At 32.1% G+C, this 17788-nt stretch overlaps 1 protein-coding gene across 1 annotated transcript; it reads right to left on the bottom strand.

Annotated features, from left to right (window-relative positions):
- Positions 1 to 9798: 9798 nt before the first annotated feature.
- LOC135151585 (uncharacterized) lies at positions 9799 to 16818 on the bottom strand. The gene is made up of 3 exons (XM_064090166.1): positions 15745 to 16818; positions 14087 to 14379; positions 9799 to 9874 (listed from the first exon to the last, which is right to left on the bottom strand). The coding sequence occupies exons 1-3, from the start codon at positions 16816 to 16818 to the stop codon at positions 9799 to 9801; spliced, it is 1443 nt and encodes a 480-aa protein (XP_063946236.1).
- Between the last annotated feature and the right edge of the window lie 970 nt (positions 16819 to 17788).

Raw genomic sequence — 17788 nt, forward strand, 5'->3', positions numbered from 1 at the left:
TTAACGTAGGAACCCGCAGCCACTACCCTTCGAGAGCCTGTGACCAAGAGGATACATGTCCTCTCTTTAACCAGCTGAACCAACTCTTATAATTTAAATATTTGTTCTACGATATTCTTAAGGTGAGCTAGAGTCAAATCCAGAACTAGATTAACAAAAAATAAAAACTTAATCACTTAAAATATCCAATCGTACTCATTAATATTGTATTATTAATTGTTTTAGTTAAGAGTTCATGTTTGAGATGTTGCAATCACACAACCATGCGCATTATTTTTTTAATATTTACCGTTCCTTTGCTATTCTCATATCTTATTTAAAAGTAAAATATTGAATTCGTAGAAAATATGCTAGTCAAAATAACACATATAAAACTAAAACAGAGTGAGCAATTGTTTATTAATATACAAATTAAAAATTGTTCTTTCATCATTTAAAATAAAACTAACAATTTTAGTTTAATGTACATTTCTAAACTTTTTTTGAAAATTATACGTAGAAGATCAATTTAAGCCAAAAAAAGTTAAATAACAAAAAAAATCTATATAATTCTTAAAGCATGAGTCATTTTTTAAGGCTGGTTTAGTAATTTCACATTCTCTTGGATCAACCCATTAAGCTCCGGATCGACCCAGCATCTTCCTTATTCAAATTAACACTATACTTTCAAATTTCGGATATTCATGTAACCCGACCCAGATAATGTTGGATCTCATAGTATCTTCCAACCATATGAGAGTTTGAAAAATGCATTAAATTCGGTTCCTCCAATCATGGCACTCATTACTACGTCTGATTGATTTCAAATTCAAACATGATAGTTAATCATAACAAATCCATGCTTAATTATCTTAATCAATCTCTTCCTCCTCCATTATGCTCTATGCTATTTTTTTTATTTGAAATTTAAAATTCGAAATTCTTATAATCTGCTTGCATCTGTAATCATTTGATCGTTTTTTCTCTCTCGATTTGCAGAGTGTTTGGTACTAACATTTTTTTTATATTGTAGTGATAACGGTGGTCGTGTTTTTTTAGCATGAAGACGGATTCAACATCGTCAACAAGTTTTGAAATCATTTCTATGGTAGGTCATGTTGTAGTATCGAAATCCTCGATTATAATCGTAAAATTTTGTTTCTGCATGTGCGAAAAGGAAAGGATGTGGTTCAAGTGTTGAAACAATTTTCAAGAATCAAAAGAAAGCACATGCACCAGGTATTTGATAATTTGTTCGATGACATCCATGGTTTGGTATCAAAGGATTGTGGAAGGAAACCAAATGTTAAAAAAAGTTAGTGTTCTTACTGATTTTATCAAGAATGAACACAAATCCATTTTTAACGCCTTTGATCACGACATCAGTTTAAGAATCCTGGTTTTCAAACTAGAAGAGCGGTATATGCTGTTCTTTTTGGCGTTTTTTTGAATCTTATGGTTTCTACTGGCTCCACCCGCGTCTTATGGCTTTTCAACCGTGTCTCCGATCTCGGACGGATTCTGAAGCAGTGTTACTTTTCCTGGCTCCAATCTCGAACGGGTTCTGAAGTTTGTTGTTTGAACGCTGCAGGTATCGTGATCAATACATGATTTTGTATATAGCGTGTTTGATAATTTGCTACAGAGAAAAGCTGAGAGATATGTCCTCACGATTTCTATTGATTTCAATTTCCAGGAATTTGAAAAAAGATCTAATGAAAACCCGATGAAAGTATACGATCGACCTACACATATGGGATTGTCACTTAACATTGGTCTATGTTCTCCTTTTTGTATTCCTGTTCCAGTTTTTGAGTTTTTTTATATTGTATAGATGACATTATAATTTGTAAATTTTTTTAACATTATTTTTGCATAATTTCCCTTCGTATTGATAGTGATTATGATGCATATATATTCACCAGCACTGTATTTATTGAGACTTTTTTTGTTATTGAGTTTTCCTTGCAGCTGCTGAATGGAGATGATTCATCCATGCCACTGTCGGATGCTCATCGTGTGAAGATTTATATTCACTTTTCCTCAACATCTGCTTTATTGATCTTGAGTTTACTTCTTATCGTGTGTAATTGTTTTTTGACAAGAGCCACGGAGAATGAATATGACGCAATTTCCGTCCAGATACATGAATCTAGCCTGCTATAAATCATATGTAAATAGGAAAAAGTAGTCATAATATAATTGATTTTCAATGATTTTTGCATTTATTATTACAATCCTTTTTTGTATAATATGCAGTGGTTTCTATATTCACTATATTCAATTTTCAAATCTAGATTTTTTGTTATAATTTCAAATTAAAAGAGTCTTTTTTCACTCCACAATTTTAGCTCTTGACAAGAAAGTTTTTATATATTAGATTTTTATATATTCAGATACATAGATCTAGACTATTATAGCTCATATGCAAATAAGGAAGTCAAACTTTATTTGATTTCCACTGATTTTGAAATTAATTACTAAAAGGCTTTTTCATTTAATTTTTGTCGTTTCCATGTTCATTATATTAAATTTTAAAATCAAGACTTTTTGTCATAATTTCTAATTAATAGAGTATTTTTTCACTCCATAATCTTAGCTATTGATAGCGAAGTTTTTATATATTCGATTTTTTAAATTTTTTGGATGCATGGGTCCCATATGTAAATAAGGAAAAATAATCAAAGTTTATTTGATTTAACTGATTTTGGCCGTTATTATTATAATCCTTTATTGTATAATATATACTGAATTCCAAATTAAATACATTTAATTTTCAAATCAAGACTTTTGTTATAATTCCTAATCAGGGAACACTTTTTAACACAACAATTTTAGCTCTTGATAGTGAAGTTTTTATATATTAAATTTTTTATATTTTTCGATACATGGGCATATGCTATAACTCATAGCAAGTAAGGAAATGTAGTTACATATATTTTGATTTCCACTTATTTTAGCATTTATTACTACAATATTTTTTCTTATAATTTGTGCGTTTTCTATTTTAACTGTATTCAATTTTAAATCGATTTTTTGTTATAATTTCAGATTAATGGAGTATTTTTCACTCCACAATTAGAACTCTTGATAAGAAAGTTTCTATATATTAGACTTTTAAATTTTCAGATACATGAATCTAGCTTGCTATAACTTATATGAAAATAAGGAAACATAGTCAAAGTTTATTTGATTTTCAATGATTTTGGCATTTATTATTAGAATCCATTTTTATATAAAATGTATTGTCTTCCGTATACACTATATTCAATAAGCAAATCAAGAGTTTCGTTATAATTTCAAATTAATGGAGTACTTTCTCACTCAATAATTTCAGCTTTTGAGAAGGAAGTTTTCATATACAAAATTTTTCAAAAAATCATACCCGTGTGCGTAGCACGGGCCAAAATGCAATGAGCATATTAATATTTAAATAAAAATTTGATAAATGAGCATATTCTAAATTGAATAACTTAACAATAAAATTATTTACATACAGGTTATTATAAATTTTTGTTATTTTATTTAAGATACGCGGCGAGCAGTGAAATTGTAATTATATAGTCATTACTATTTTCATGACTTTTATATGTATTTTACAAAGAATTACGTAATATATTTTATTAGGGTAGTCATAATATAATTGATTTTAAATGATTTTTGCATTTATTATTACAATCTTTTTTTGTATTATATGCAGTGGTTTCCATATTCACTATATCCAATTTTCAAATCTAGATTTTTTGTTATAATTTCAAATTAAAGGAGTCTTTTTTCACTTCACAATTTTGACTCTTCACAAGGAAGTTTTTATATATTGGATACTGTTATAGCTCATATGCAAATAAGGAAGTCAAACTTTATTTGATTTACACTGATTTTGACATTAATTACTAAAAGACCTTTTCATTTAATTTTTACGATTTCCATGTTCGTTATATTCAATTTTCAAATTAAGACGTTTTGTCATAATTTCAAATTAGTGGAGTATTTTTTCACTCCATAATTTTAGCTATTGATAAGAAAGTTTTTGTATATTTGAATTTTTATAATTTTTGGATGCATGGGTCTAGCATGCTATCCATACGTAAATAAGAAAAAATAGTCACTGATTTTGACATTTATTATTATAATCTTTTTTCCTATTATATGTACTGGTTTCCATATTCACCACATTCAATTTTTAAATTTAGATTTTTTTATATATAATTTCATATCAATGGAACACTTTTTAACTCCAAAATTTTAGTTCTTGATAATGAAATTTTTATATATTAGATTTTTTTTAATTTCCAAATACATGGATCTAGCAAGCTATAATTCATATGCAAACAAGAAAACGTAATCAAACTTAATTTGATTTTCACTAATTTTAACATATATCATTACAATATTTTTTCGTATAATTTTTGCAGTTTTTATTTTTGATTAGTAAAGTATTTTTTTCACTCCACAATTTTAACTTCTATTTAAGAAGTTTTTATATATCAGACTTTTTAAATATTCAAATACATGAATTTAGGCTGTTTATAACTCATATGCAAATAATAAAGAAATTTTGTCAAATTTTAATTGATTTTATTAATTTGAAATTTATTAGTATGATTCTTATAAAATTATATGTTTTACATTGTCAAAGTTGGTAAATATGATAACGATTTATATGTTTTAAATGTGTAATGCATTTTTTAAAGTATAGCACATCTAAAATCAATTCGCACTCTATTTTTTAATTATTTATTAACATATGTCATATATAGTATTCGTACATGTATTAATTTTTCTCCAAGCCCTTCCTTATCATATCTTTAACATCTACCACGTACTGATCGCCAATAACAAAACTCGAGTATTTTGACTCTTACATATGTTGCCTTTCTTAATTTATATTTCATATCATTCTGTTTGTTGATAAAAAAATGTATAAGTTAACTAGATAAAAAAAAAACAAAAAATCATACCCGCGTGCGTAGCACGGACCAAAATGCTACTGAGCATATTTTTATTTAAATAAAAATTTGATAAATGAATATATTTTCATTTAAAAATTTTTGCATATTGTTTATTATAATTTTTTGTTATTTTATTTAAGATACGAGGGATCGCCGTTAGGCGACGTCGAGAAATTTTAATTATATAGTCATTACTATTATCAAGTCTTTTATGAATATTTTAGAAATAATTACCTATATTTTTTTTTATTATTTTAACTATACATATAATGATTTGATATTAGACCTATTAACTTATAAATTTTTATTCCAAACATGATATATTATTATTATATTAAATATTTGGTTATATTAATGATACTAATGAAAAATCTATTCCATTATAAAATCAGTAAAGAAACTATTTCATTATAAATATTTATCACGTATATATTTTTATTATCAATTTTCAATATAGGCAATATTGGTAGCATATAATGGAATAGTAATGTGACTGAATTATGACTACATATGTATTCCTTTATTGATAAATTCTTTTGAGGTTAATTATTTCTTAACCTATTTATCAATTTTTATTAAGGACGAGAGGAAACTCTATTATCAGCATATTCACCTTAATTTTATAATTAAGAAATGGATCTAAGCTTTATGATCTACATAACCAGGTTAAGTTCATAATTATTTGGTTAAATGACCTTTTAGCCCTTAAAGTTTGGGTGGAAGTTACGATGCGGCCTCGAAGTTTAAAAACGCTCCTTTCGACCCTCAAAGTATCTTTGTCGTACCTTTTAGCCCTTATGGCGTATACCGGTATATAACGGGGCTGGACAAAGTTGACATTTCACACGTGAGGGTTAAAAGGGGGATTAAACATTAAGGGTTAAAAGAAATATCTAATGTATTTTAATGTATTCTTTAGGGGTTAAAAAGAACGAGATATATACTTTTAAGAGTTAAAAGGTACGCCCAAACTTTACTCCGAATATGAATTGTCAAGTTTATCCCCCGATTTATACCGGTATTTTTAAAAAGGCCTAAAATCTACGACAAAAATACTTTGAGGATCGAAAGATACGTTTTTAAATTTCGAGGCCGCATCGGAACTTCCACCCATACTTCGAGGGCTAAAAGGTCATTAAGCCTAATTATTTATGTTTCTAAATACAATGATTTATATAGTCCGCGTTGTTATAATTTCTGTTGCATGCTTTAATTTTTTCAATCGACATTTTGTATATATTATTTTTAACATCTACAACGTACTGATCGCCAATAACATAACTCGAGTATTTTGACTCTTAGATACGTTGCCTTTCATAACTTATATCTCATATTATACTGTTTGTTAATAAAAAATGTCGGTTAACTAGATTAAAAAAAAAATCATACCCGTGTACGTAGCACGGGCCAAAATGCTATGAGTATATTTTTATTTAAATAAAAATTTGATAAATGAGCATATTTTCATTTAAATAACTTAACAATAAAACTTTTTACATACAATTTATTATTATTTTTTGTTATTTTTATTTAAGATAAGATGTGTCGTCGAGAAATTTTAATTATATAGTCATTACTATTTTAATGTTAGTAATGTAACTAAATTATGACTACATATGTATTCCTTTAGTGATGTATTCCCTTAAGCTTAATTATTTATTAACCTATTTATTAATTTTTATTAAGAACGGGAGAAAATTCCATCATCACCATATTCACCTTAATATTATAATTAAAGAATGGATGGAAGTTTTATAATCTGCATAATCAGGTTAAATTGATACTCCCTCCGTCCCCCGTGGTTGTTTACGTTCACTGTTTTGCACGCATTTTGAGACTCCTATAAAGTATAGTTGTAGAACTTTTTCTAAAATTTTCCTTTTTTGAATAAAAGTTTAAGTATCAAATTTTTATTCAGAGAAAAAAATTTAAAAAAATTATATTATGGAACTATACTTTAAATGAGTGTGGAAAAACGTGCCGAAAAGTAACGTAAAGAAATGAGGGGGACAGAGGGAGTAATTATTTATGATTCTAAATATAAAGATTTATAGTCTGCGTCGTTATAATTTCTGTTGCGTTGCGTGATTTTTTTTTAATCGACATTCGTATATATTATCATTAACATCTACAACGTACTGATCGCCAATAACATAACGTACTGACCGCCAATAACATAACTCGAGTATTTTGACCGTTACATATGTTATTTTTCTTAATTATATATCATATCATACTGTTTGTTAATAAAAAATGTATAGGTTAAATAGATAAAAAAAAACAAAAAATTATACCTGTGCGCGTAGCACGGGCTAAAATGCTAATAAACACATAAAAATTTATAATCTAAAACTCATAATAAATAGTCTGACTACGCCAACTACCCGTCAGATTTGGGGTTAATCACGAGAAAAAGTATAGATTAAGTTTTTTTTTTTTTTTTGAAAGAAGTATAGATTAAGTTAATAAAAAATCAGAGAATCAATACCCGTGTGCGTAGCACGGGCAAAAAAAGCTAGTCAACGTGAGTTCGTGGGTCAACCCAGTGCGCACCCGAAGAGTGGCGGCTACGGGCGTCACAAAAAAAAAGTATCAGCAAAAACAAGTTTTAGTTGTTACGATATAATTTATGTTTTCAACTTAAAGGATATAACTCAAATTCTATATTAGCAAAATTGGGAAAAAAATCATTTATCTTGAGTACAACAGTAATAAGCTTTATTAATATTTAAAATTAATATTATATTTACGAGCTATAATGACTTTTTTTTTTGATAAGCAAGTATTATATAATCTCGAAAAATCTTAGATTAGAAGCATGGTCATCTATATCTATATACTTCTTAAAGCATGAGTCATTTTTTAAGGCTGATATAGTAATTTCACATACTCTTGGATCAACCCATTAAGTTCTGAATCGACCCAGCATCTTCCTCATTCAAATTAACACTATGAAAAGATATTTCGGATCTTTATGTGACCCGACCCGGATAATACTAGATATGCACCATGTTCATACCATATTAGTAGCGCAGCATTGAATGCAATCCCTTCGATCAAGCCACTCATTACGAGCTCATTCAAATCATATCAGGATCATCGTATTAAGATCGGAATTTAAAAATAGCATTAATCACACATCTTTGAATCGTGCCACTAATCACGACGTCAGTTTAGATTTAAGCTTTGCTACTTTTTTGCATATGATATTCTTATTAGATCAAAGCAGATTAGTTGGATTTCACATTCGAAATCATTTTTTCTTCCACGTCTGTAATCGCGACGAGTATGTTTTCTTGCTTGGCTTTCGAACTGATTTGTGTTCTCGGTCGGATTTTGGTGTAGTACTACTGATCTTGGCTTTCTTTACACATTAATTTCTCTATCCAAGGATTTTGCTTTGTGCTTATTTATTATATTGTATAATCAAATTGTACTTATCTTGCACAAATCGCGTTGATCCGTGTATGCATCAGGTAGTATCCTTCAAAATCCTCTTGCGACGATGCTTCGACAAAGGATGATGTTTCGAAGTCAAAAAGAGAATAACACCATTGGCCGTGAAATAAGTCTGCACTATTTCCATCTTAATTTACAATATTTGCTACATTGTGTATATTTGTTCATTCTATTATTTTTGAACGGGTTCTGAAGTTTGTTGTTTGAACGCTGCAGGTACCATAATCAGTACATGATTTTGTATTTAACGTGTTTGATAATTTGCTACAGAGAAAAGCTGAGAGATCCGTCCTCACGATTTCTATTGATTTCATGTTCCAGGAATTTGAGAAAAGGTTCGAACACTTTAGTGCAAATGAAAGATTTGTGTTGTGATATAGAAATTGGGATTTTTTTTTAGGGATCTTTTTAAAAATACACATCTGTAAAATTAGTTTTTTAAAAATACTACCATCTTTTTCATTGTTTTTAAAAATACCTTTTCATAAAATTTTTTTTTCAAAAATACGATTTGCAACTTTTGCAACCTCATTTGCAACCTTGGGCGGCGCAGCCGTAAAAGTTGCAAATGAGGTTGCAAAAGTTGCAAATGAGGTTGCAAAAGTTGCAAATAAAAATGGAAAGTTGCAACTGTTGCAAACTTGGGCGGCGCTGTGGCGCCCTCCAAACCCGGGTCAGAAGTTTGGGGTCCACATCTCAACATAAACCTGTAATTAATGATATAATATATATAGTGACCCTTCACTGTCCTTGGATCGCAACAGGTTAAAGTATAAAACAAGCCACAACACAACTTTAATTATTACAAACCCAAATCCCAAAATAAAAACTTAAATCTTACAAGCTTACACGTCATTTGTGTCTCATTATTCAAACGATTACATATATCAAAAGTCAAGTGCTGCCGATAGCTCTCTCCATCTCTCAGCCTGGAATCCTGGCCTTACCACTAGCCTGAGAGTCATCGTTACCAACCTTCTCTGATTTCACTGGAAAGAACATAGAGTATCGCAAGAGTGAGCTAACAAGCTCAGCAAGTATAACAATATCCATTTAAACATTTATCAAAAGATGATGGAAATCAGTGTTTAATAGAATCAATCTCAATGTCAAAGTTTCTTTTTAGAGTTTCAATTAGAATTGGATATTAAATTTTATTTTTTTCAAAACCAAAGGTTAGGCTGCTGATCAGTCAGACACTAACCCCGAGCAGGCCCCGCCATGCTCGTTTACTGGATCCAAGGCACACATTGGCCTAAAGTGACCACTCATCTGGTCTGACCATTCATTTGGTCCATTTAAGAAAAACTATCCAATTCTATTATAAATCAGGATGAATAACAATATAATGCAATAAACAGAATCATTAAGAACATAATTAAATTTTAGAGCAGAAACAGAATTCAGTTCAGAAGCATCTTAAAGATATTCCAAAATAAGAATCAGGAATAATTCCACGAGTCAAGGGATCAGATATAGCATATCTGGATTTCAAGTGAAACAATAATCATGGTTTGTATGAAAGAAGGTTTCTGGTTTTATTAAAGGATTCACATGTCAAAGGGTGTTTTCAAATCCAAAGAAGTTAGGTTATTGAAAAGGAATAAACAATTATGGGGTATATGGTATTCCAAGTATGATTGACTTCCAGTCAATTGGTTTGAATATCGAAGGTGTGTCAAAACATTGAAAGGAGGTTTATATGGTAATTATCCAAAAAAATCTCAAGGGTTTAAGGTTTACAATTGAATCAGGTTCCCAAAATAGGTATCAAAGAATCAAATTATTGGCTCAAGAATCAATGAAGGAATAGTCCAAGTGATAGTTAAAGAATCTGGTTGATGGTTCAAAAAAATCGATGAATTAAACAATGCATAATATGGCTCAATAAGTGTCATGAGTGAATTAGAAAGCTCGCAAAGCCATCACATCAAGGATCATCTATATATAATTGAAGGAAAGTATCAAGGAAACTTGCCTTATACTGACGATTTCAAATTTCAATAGCTCCTGCTCGATATACTATTCTATATCCACTTGCTTTCCCCTTTATTACGCCTCGCTTCTCTGCTAATCATCACAACTAATTATCAATAGGTGATCTCATACTATTCTCATCATCCTTTATTCGAAACGAGTTTCTATCTACCCTTCGTTTCACCCAAATCCGATTTACGGATCAAAAGATATGTCAAAAACAATTTTATATCAATCACATAAACACATAACATGTCAATCAGATAGCACATAGCACATATCACATAAAATATTTACTAAAATATATTTTTCAAAGGAAGTTTGAAGTCAAACGGGTTTTTCTGATATTTATTTTGAATTTTTAAACAATTTTCGGAATTAAAACAGATCAAAGAATCATTTTATAAATAAATAATCCATTTCTGGATACTCGACATCAAGTCCAAAATCATTTGAAATCAATTAACGAGCTTCAATTATATTTTAGAATAATATTTTAAAGCTCGAAACTATTTTTCGGAATTTTAAAATCATTTAAAAATTATTTAAAATAATTAAATCTAATTAATAAATCAATTAAAATCAATTAATAATTAATTAAAACAATTAATCAATTAATAATTAAATTAATTGACTAATTATAATAATTAATTACTAATTAAAATTAATTAATAAATTAAATCAGATTTATTTTTGAATTAATAAATAATTAAAAACAATTTTTGAAATTAAAATAAATGATTTTCGAAATTAAAATTAAATAAATAAAACTTTTAAAAGATTTTAAAAGTTCAAGGTTTGATTTGCAAACTTTGAAAACTCCAGGGTTTAAAATGACAGAAATACAACTTGGGTGGCTAGACTTCACCACCTCCAAAAGTTCAGGGGCTAAACTGCAAATTTGCAGTCGCCGCCCCTGACTTCGCCGGAGGTGGCGATTCCGGCCACCAACAGCCTCCAACTGATGCAGATATGGAGTACTCAGCCTCCACAACTAATCCATGCAATCAAATTCACCAGACACAGCCGGGATCGACCGGAAAAATCAAGAACAATCTCGCCGCCGGCGAGATTGTTTCCAGATTCCGATGAGGTCGGATTCGACCTCCTCCACCACGATGCTATACTGAAATCGACTCCTTTCAACAGCCTAAACGTGTTGGTGACCTCAAAATCAACCCAGATTCACCATATAATAAACTCCCAAATCGAATTAAAATTATTCATATGAACTCATAAACCCTAATTCCTAATTTCGAAGATTAAACCTCAAATTAAACACGTTATTGAACTCCAAATCAAGCATATGATATACCAAAATGACCAGGAGAACATTATCTACAACATACAATCATCAAAACACATAAACCACTTCAAAATCAAAAAGCCCTAATTTAAGCTTATTTAATTCGAATTTAAAACTCAAAATCCAAACCCACCTGATGATTCTGCACTGATTCTGATGTTGGATTATGATTCTACTTGTTAAAACCTTCAATTTGAGTCCTTGAACGCCAAAATCCGAGTCCGATAACGCGTCCAAATCCTCGTTTGAATCTCAAGAACACGAAGAACTCTCTCGGGAATTTCTCGGTTTTAACTGGTTTTATGATTTTCGTAATGAAATAAAGTACGGTTAAGAATATTTATACTTATGAATAATTAGTACCCCTTTGGATCATATATGGCATGAAAATACAATGTTTAATAGCTTTATACTAATAAAACGGGTCCAATCGGTACCGGTTTTTGAGATAACTATCAAAACGGGGCTTTTTAATCCGTCATTAGTACGCGGGTCCCACCGTCATTATGACAAGATAAGGATAAGTATAAAATATCTAGTTTCACGTTTATCGATACAACCGGATAATTATCGAATACCGAAAGATTCCGCCGGACCGGCTCCGGAACAAACCGTACTCCGGATCGAAAAAGTCAAAACATGAAAAGTGTCCGGAATGGTCAAATTAAGCTAAAGGTGAATTTTGTTGAAATTTTCGGGAAGTAAAATCTCGGTACCGTTGTAGGTTGACGGTTTTCGAAGAATCCAAATAATTAATAATTAATTGAAATATACATAATTAAATCCGTAAATCCAATATAAAATCATCTGACCATACATAAATCGATATGAAAATATCTAAATAAACTATATTTTGTACTGAACATATAAAAATTGATATTCCTCAAATTTAATTAAGAATACATAACTAAATTAATAGAACAGGAACCAATTAATTCACAAAATTCACATAAAATTCATATAATATTCATTAATCATTCAAATAATTACACGGATAATCCCAGATGTTACATCCTTCCCCCCTTAAAAGGATTCTGTCCTCAGAATCGCTTAGGTGAACAAATGAGGGTACTTTTCACGCATATCACTTTCTAACTCCCAGGTTGACTCTTCAACCTTCGGGTTTCTCCACAGTACCCTTACTAAGTTAACTACTTTATTTCTTAACACCTTCTCTCTTCTATCCAAGATTTCTACTGGCCTTTCTACATATGATAAATCTACCTCGAGTTCTATCGGCTCATACTCTATCACATGTTTCGAATCTGGATTATACTTCTTAAGCATCGATACATGAAAGACGTTATGAATGTGCTCCATTTGCGGGGGTAACGCCAATTCGTATGCTACTTTGCCTACACGTCTCAAGATTTCAAATGGCCCCACGTATCGGGGACTTAGCTTGCCTTTCTTTCCGAATCTGGATAGTCCTTTCCATGGTGACACCTTCAGTAACACTGCTTCTCCGTCTTCAAATTCTACGTCCTTCCGGAATTGATCTGCATAATTTCGTTGACGACTCTGTGCTGCAATTAGTCGTTTCTGAATAATTTCGACAACTTCCTTTGTTTGTTGTACTAATTCCGGTCCAAGTATTTTGCGTTCTCCGACTTCATCCCAATATACTGGCGATCGACATTTGCGTCCGTAAAGAGCTTCATAAGGAGGCATCCCAATACTTGCGTGATAACTATTGTTGTATGCAAATTCCACTAAAGGTAGATGTTCGTCCCAATTGCCTTTGAAATCGATTGCACAAACACGTAGCATGTCCTCGATCGTCTGAATAGTTCTCTCGCTTTGGCCGTCTGTTTGTGGATGATATGCCGTACTCATATTCAATTTAGTGCCCAAGCATTCTTGAAAACTTTTCCAAAATCTCGAATTAAATCGTGGATCTCTATCTGATACAATGGATACAGGAACTCCATGACAAACTACAATTTCTTTCAAGTACATATGGACTAATTTATCCAAAGAGAATCTCTCATTGATCGGAAGAAAATGCGCTGACTTGGTTAGTCTATCCACTATAACCCAAATGGCATCATGGTTTGCTTTAGTCCTTGGTAATCCTACAATAAAATCCATAGCAATATGTTCCCACTTCCATTCTGGAATCTCTAAAGGTTGCAATAATCCACTTGGTCTTTGGTGTTCTGCTTTCACTCTTTGACACGTATAACATTTACTTACCCATTCTGCAATCTCTCTTTTCATATCTGGCCACCAATAGTTCTTCTTTAAATCTCTATACATCTTAGTGCTGCCTGGATGAATTGAATATTTGGAATTGTGTGCTTCCTGCAATATGTCATTCTTTAACTCTGTCACTGGTGGAATCCATATCCTGGAAGAAAATCTAAGAATGCCTTGATCATCTTTCTGTGTACATAACTCTTCTCCCACTAACTTGTTCACATCCTGATCCATTACCTCTTCCTGGCACTTCTTAATCTTCTCTAATAACTCTGGTTGGAAGGTCATGGTATACAATGCTATCTTTACTGGTTCATGAATTCTTACTTCGATTTCCAACTTTTGAAACTCCTTATATAATTCCTCTGGCACAGTCAATACGTTTAACCTCTCCTTTCTACTTAAAGCATCCGCTACAACGTTGGCTTTTCCTGGATGATACTTAATTGTACAATCATAATCCTTAATCAACTCTAGCCATCTCCTTTGTCTCATATTCAGCTCCTTCTGAGTAAAGATGTACTTTAAACTTTTATGATCGGTATAAATCTCACATTTTTCTCCGTACAGATAATGTCTCCATATTTTCAATGCAAATACAATAGCTGCTAACTTCAGGTCATGAGTGGGGTACTTCTGTTCATGAGGTTTAAGTTGTCTCGACGCATACGCAATAACTTTATCATGTTGCATCAATACACATCCTAATCCTTTATACGAGGCATCACTATAAATCACAAAATTCCCTTGATTATCTGGAAGGGACAATACTGGTGCTGACACTAATCTCTTCTTCAACTCCTGAAAACTTTCCTCACACTTCTCATTCCATATGAACTTCTCATTCTTTCTAGTTAACCTAGTCAGTGGGGTTGCAATTCTTGAGAAATCCTGTACAAACCTTCTATAATAACCTGCTAACCCCAAGAAACTCCTGATCTCTGTGGGGGTCTTTGGTCTTTCCCAATTCATTATAGCTTCAATCTTTGCTGGATCTACCTTGATTCCTTCACGACTCACTATGTGTCCTAGAAATTGAACTTCTTGTAACCAAAATTCACATTTAGAAAACTTTGCATACAACTTCTCCTTTCTTAATATCTCTAAGGCTGTTCTTAAATGTTTTGCATGCTCCTCAGCTGTCTTAGAATATATCAGAATATCATCTATAAAAACAATCACAAACTTGTCCAAATACTTCTTAAAGACTCTATTCATTAAATCCATAAAAGCTGCCGGTGCATTCGTTAATCCAAAAGCCATCACTAAAAATTCATAATGACCGTACCTTGTTCTAAAAGCTGTCTTAGGTATATCCTCAGATTTGATTTTGAGCTGATGGTATCCCGACCTAAGGTCAATCTTAGAAAAATACTCTGCTCCTTTCAACTGGTCAAACAAATCGTCAATACGAGGTAAAGGATATTTATTCTTGATAGTAAGCTTATTAAGCTCTCTGTAATCTATGCATAACCTCATACTTCCATCTTTCTTCTTTACAAACAGCACTGGTGCTCCCCATGGGGATACACTCGGTCTAATCACTCCTTTTTCCAATAACTCTTGTAATTGTTTTGCCAATTCTTTCATCTCTACGGGTGCCATCCTATACGGGGCTTTGGATATTGGCTCCGTTCCAGGTGCTAAGTCAATTGCAAATTCTATCTCTCTATCTGGGGGAAGTCCTGGTAACTCATCCGGAAACACATCTGGAAATTCATTCACTACAGGAATATTTTCAAGTTTTACTGGTTCCTGACTTTTATCAATTACATAAGCCATATAAGCTTCGCATCCTTGTCGTAACATTTTCTTTGTTTGGATCATGGTTAAGAACTTATTTACTTGCTTTTGTCCTCTAAACGTTATTACCTCATCGTCTGGTGTCCTTAATATTACTTTCTTATTTTTACAATCTATCTGCGCACTATGTTTAGACAACCAATCCATCCCTAGAATTACATCAAACTCCCCCAACTTGAAAGGTATCAAGTCGGCACAAAACTTATTCCCTAAAATCTCAATTTCACAATCAGGGCAAACTCGATTAACAGAGATACGATCCTGATTAGCTAGTTCTACATTCATAACCTCATTCAACAATTCAACCGGACAATTCAACTTATCAACAAAAGCTTGAGAAATAAATGATCTAGTGGCTCCAGAATCAATTAACACCTTGGCATTTATAGAATTTACATTAAGCGTACCTGTCACCACATCGGCATCCTGAATAGCATCTTTCACTGACATATCAAAGACTCTTGCCCTAGGAGATTCATTCACTTCTGGAACAGTTCCCATGATTCTAAGTGCATTGCTAACAGGGGCTGGTGTCTTGCAGTCCTTAGCCATATGTCCTGGCTTTCCACATTTAAAACATGCATATCCTATGGCTGGAGTCTTACTTGTTGAACCTCTATTGGTCTGATCCTTTATTGCTGGCTGGTTCTGACATTCTCTAGAGTAGTGTCCTTTCTGGTTGCATTTAAAACATACCACATTCAGTTTGTTACATACTCCTCCATGTCTCTTGCCACACGTTTGACATTCCGGCATTGAAGACCTTTGTTGATTGGCCTGACTTCCCGTAAGAAAACGTCCTCCTTGTCCACCACTGCCTATTCTCTTAAAATTAGGATTTCCTCCTGCTTGAAACTTCCCTTTCTTCTGGAACCTCCCTTGATGAGATGATCCTCCTCTATTGTCTGGCTTTCTCTTTTTATCCTCTTTAGACTTCTGAAACAACTCATTTTCAGCCTCCGCAATCATTGCCTTCTCAACCACTGCCGCATAAGTCTCCAATTGCAAAATAGCTAACTTGCTCCTAATCCAAGGTTTCAGACCTTGCTGGAACCTCTTCGCTTTCTGCCTATCGGTCTCTACATAGGTTGGCACAAACCTAGCCAATTCCGCAAACTTATTCTCATATTCAACCACAGACATATTTCCTTGTTTCAGCTCTAAAAAGTTCAACTCCATTTGATCTTGAAGAAACCTAGGAAAATACTTTTCTAAAAACAATTCCTTAAACCTCTCCCAAGTAATCTCAACTGTGCCTTCCATATTCTTCACAGATTCCCACCAATACGTTGCTTCATTCTTTAAGTAATGACTAGCAAACTTTGTTTTCTGATCTTCACTTGCTGGAACTAATTCAAAACACTTTTCCATTTCTTTTAACCATGTTTGGGCTGCAACAGGATCTGCTGAGCCCTTAAACTCTGGAGGATTAACTGCCTGAAAAGTTTTAAAAGTTACCCTAGGATTCTCTTGATGTTGCTGTTGTCGGGTAAGATGAGCAGTTTGTTGAGCCAAAATTTGAATTAGTTGGGCCACAGCAGGATCTACTGGGCCTATGTTGACATTCTGGTTATCATTGTTATCATTGGTGCTGTTGGTGCCTTCAGGATCACTGTTGGCACGAGTATGTCTTGTTGGAGGCATTCTGTAAAGAAGAAACAATTCACTTAGTCGTTTTAAATCAAATTCTCATTTTATAAAAGGTTTTTAAGAAAACAGAATTATACATTTTTGAAAACATTTTTGAGATTGTTTAGCTAAATAAATTGCATGCTTCTTTACAGAATGTAAAGCAATAAAAGAAAGGTTGCAATATTATCACAAGAGTTTATGATCGGTACTGAAAGTAAAGTAAAGTAAAGCAAGTGCGATAAAGTAAAGGACAAGACTGTAAAGTAAAAGATGCTGATATATATAGGTCAGTGCTGGAGATACAAGCGTCAAGCGCTTTATCAAAAGTAAAGTACAACAACAGCAACAGCAAGGCTATCCTCTAGTCCGCTCGGCTAGTCTATATATACATGTCAAAATCTGCCGACAACCACAACAACATACATATCATCTAGTCAGCTCCGCTAGTCTATATACATGACAAAATCTGCTGACCTGATCC

Source organism: Daucus carota, chromosome 3 (genome assembly GCF_001625215.2).
Source record: "Daucus carota subsp. sativus chromosome 3, DH1 v3.0, whole genome shotgun sequence".
In the NCBI taxonomy this organism is placed as follows: domain Eukaryota; kingdom Viridiplantae; phylum Streptophyta; class Magnoliopsida; order Apiales; family Apiaceae; genus Daucus; species Daucus carota.

Coding starts and splice junctions, on each gene's coding strand:
- LOC135151585 (XM_064090166.1), bottom strand. CDS start 16,818: ATGTCTGTGGTTGAATATGAGAATAAGTTTGCGGAATTGGCTAGGTTT. Junction 14,380..15,744: donor TAAGGACACCAGACGATGAG/GTAATAACGTTT, acceptor ATCTTTACTCAG/AAGGAGCTGAATATGAGACA. Junction 9,875..14,086: donor ATGGATCAGGATGTGAACAA/GTTAGTGGGAGA, acceptor CTTGAAATCCAG/ATATGCTATATCTGATCCCT.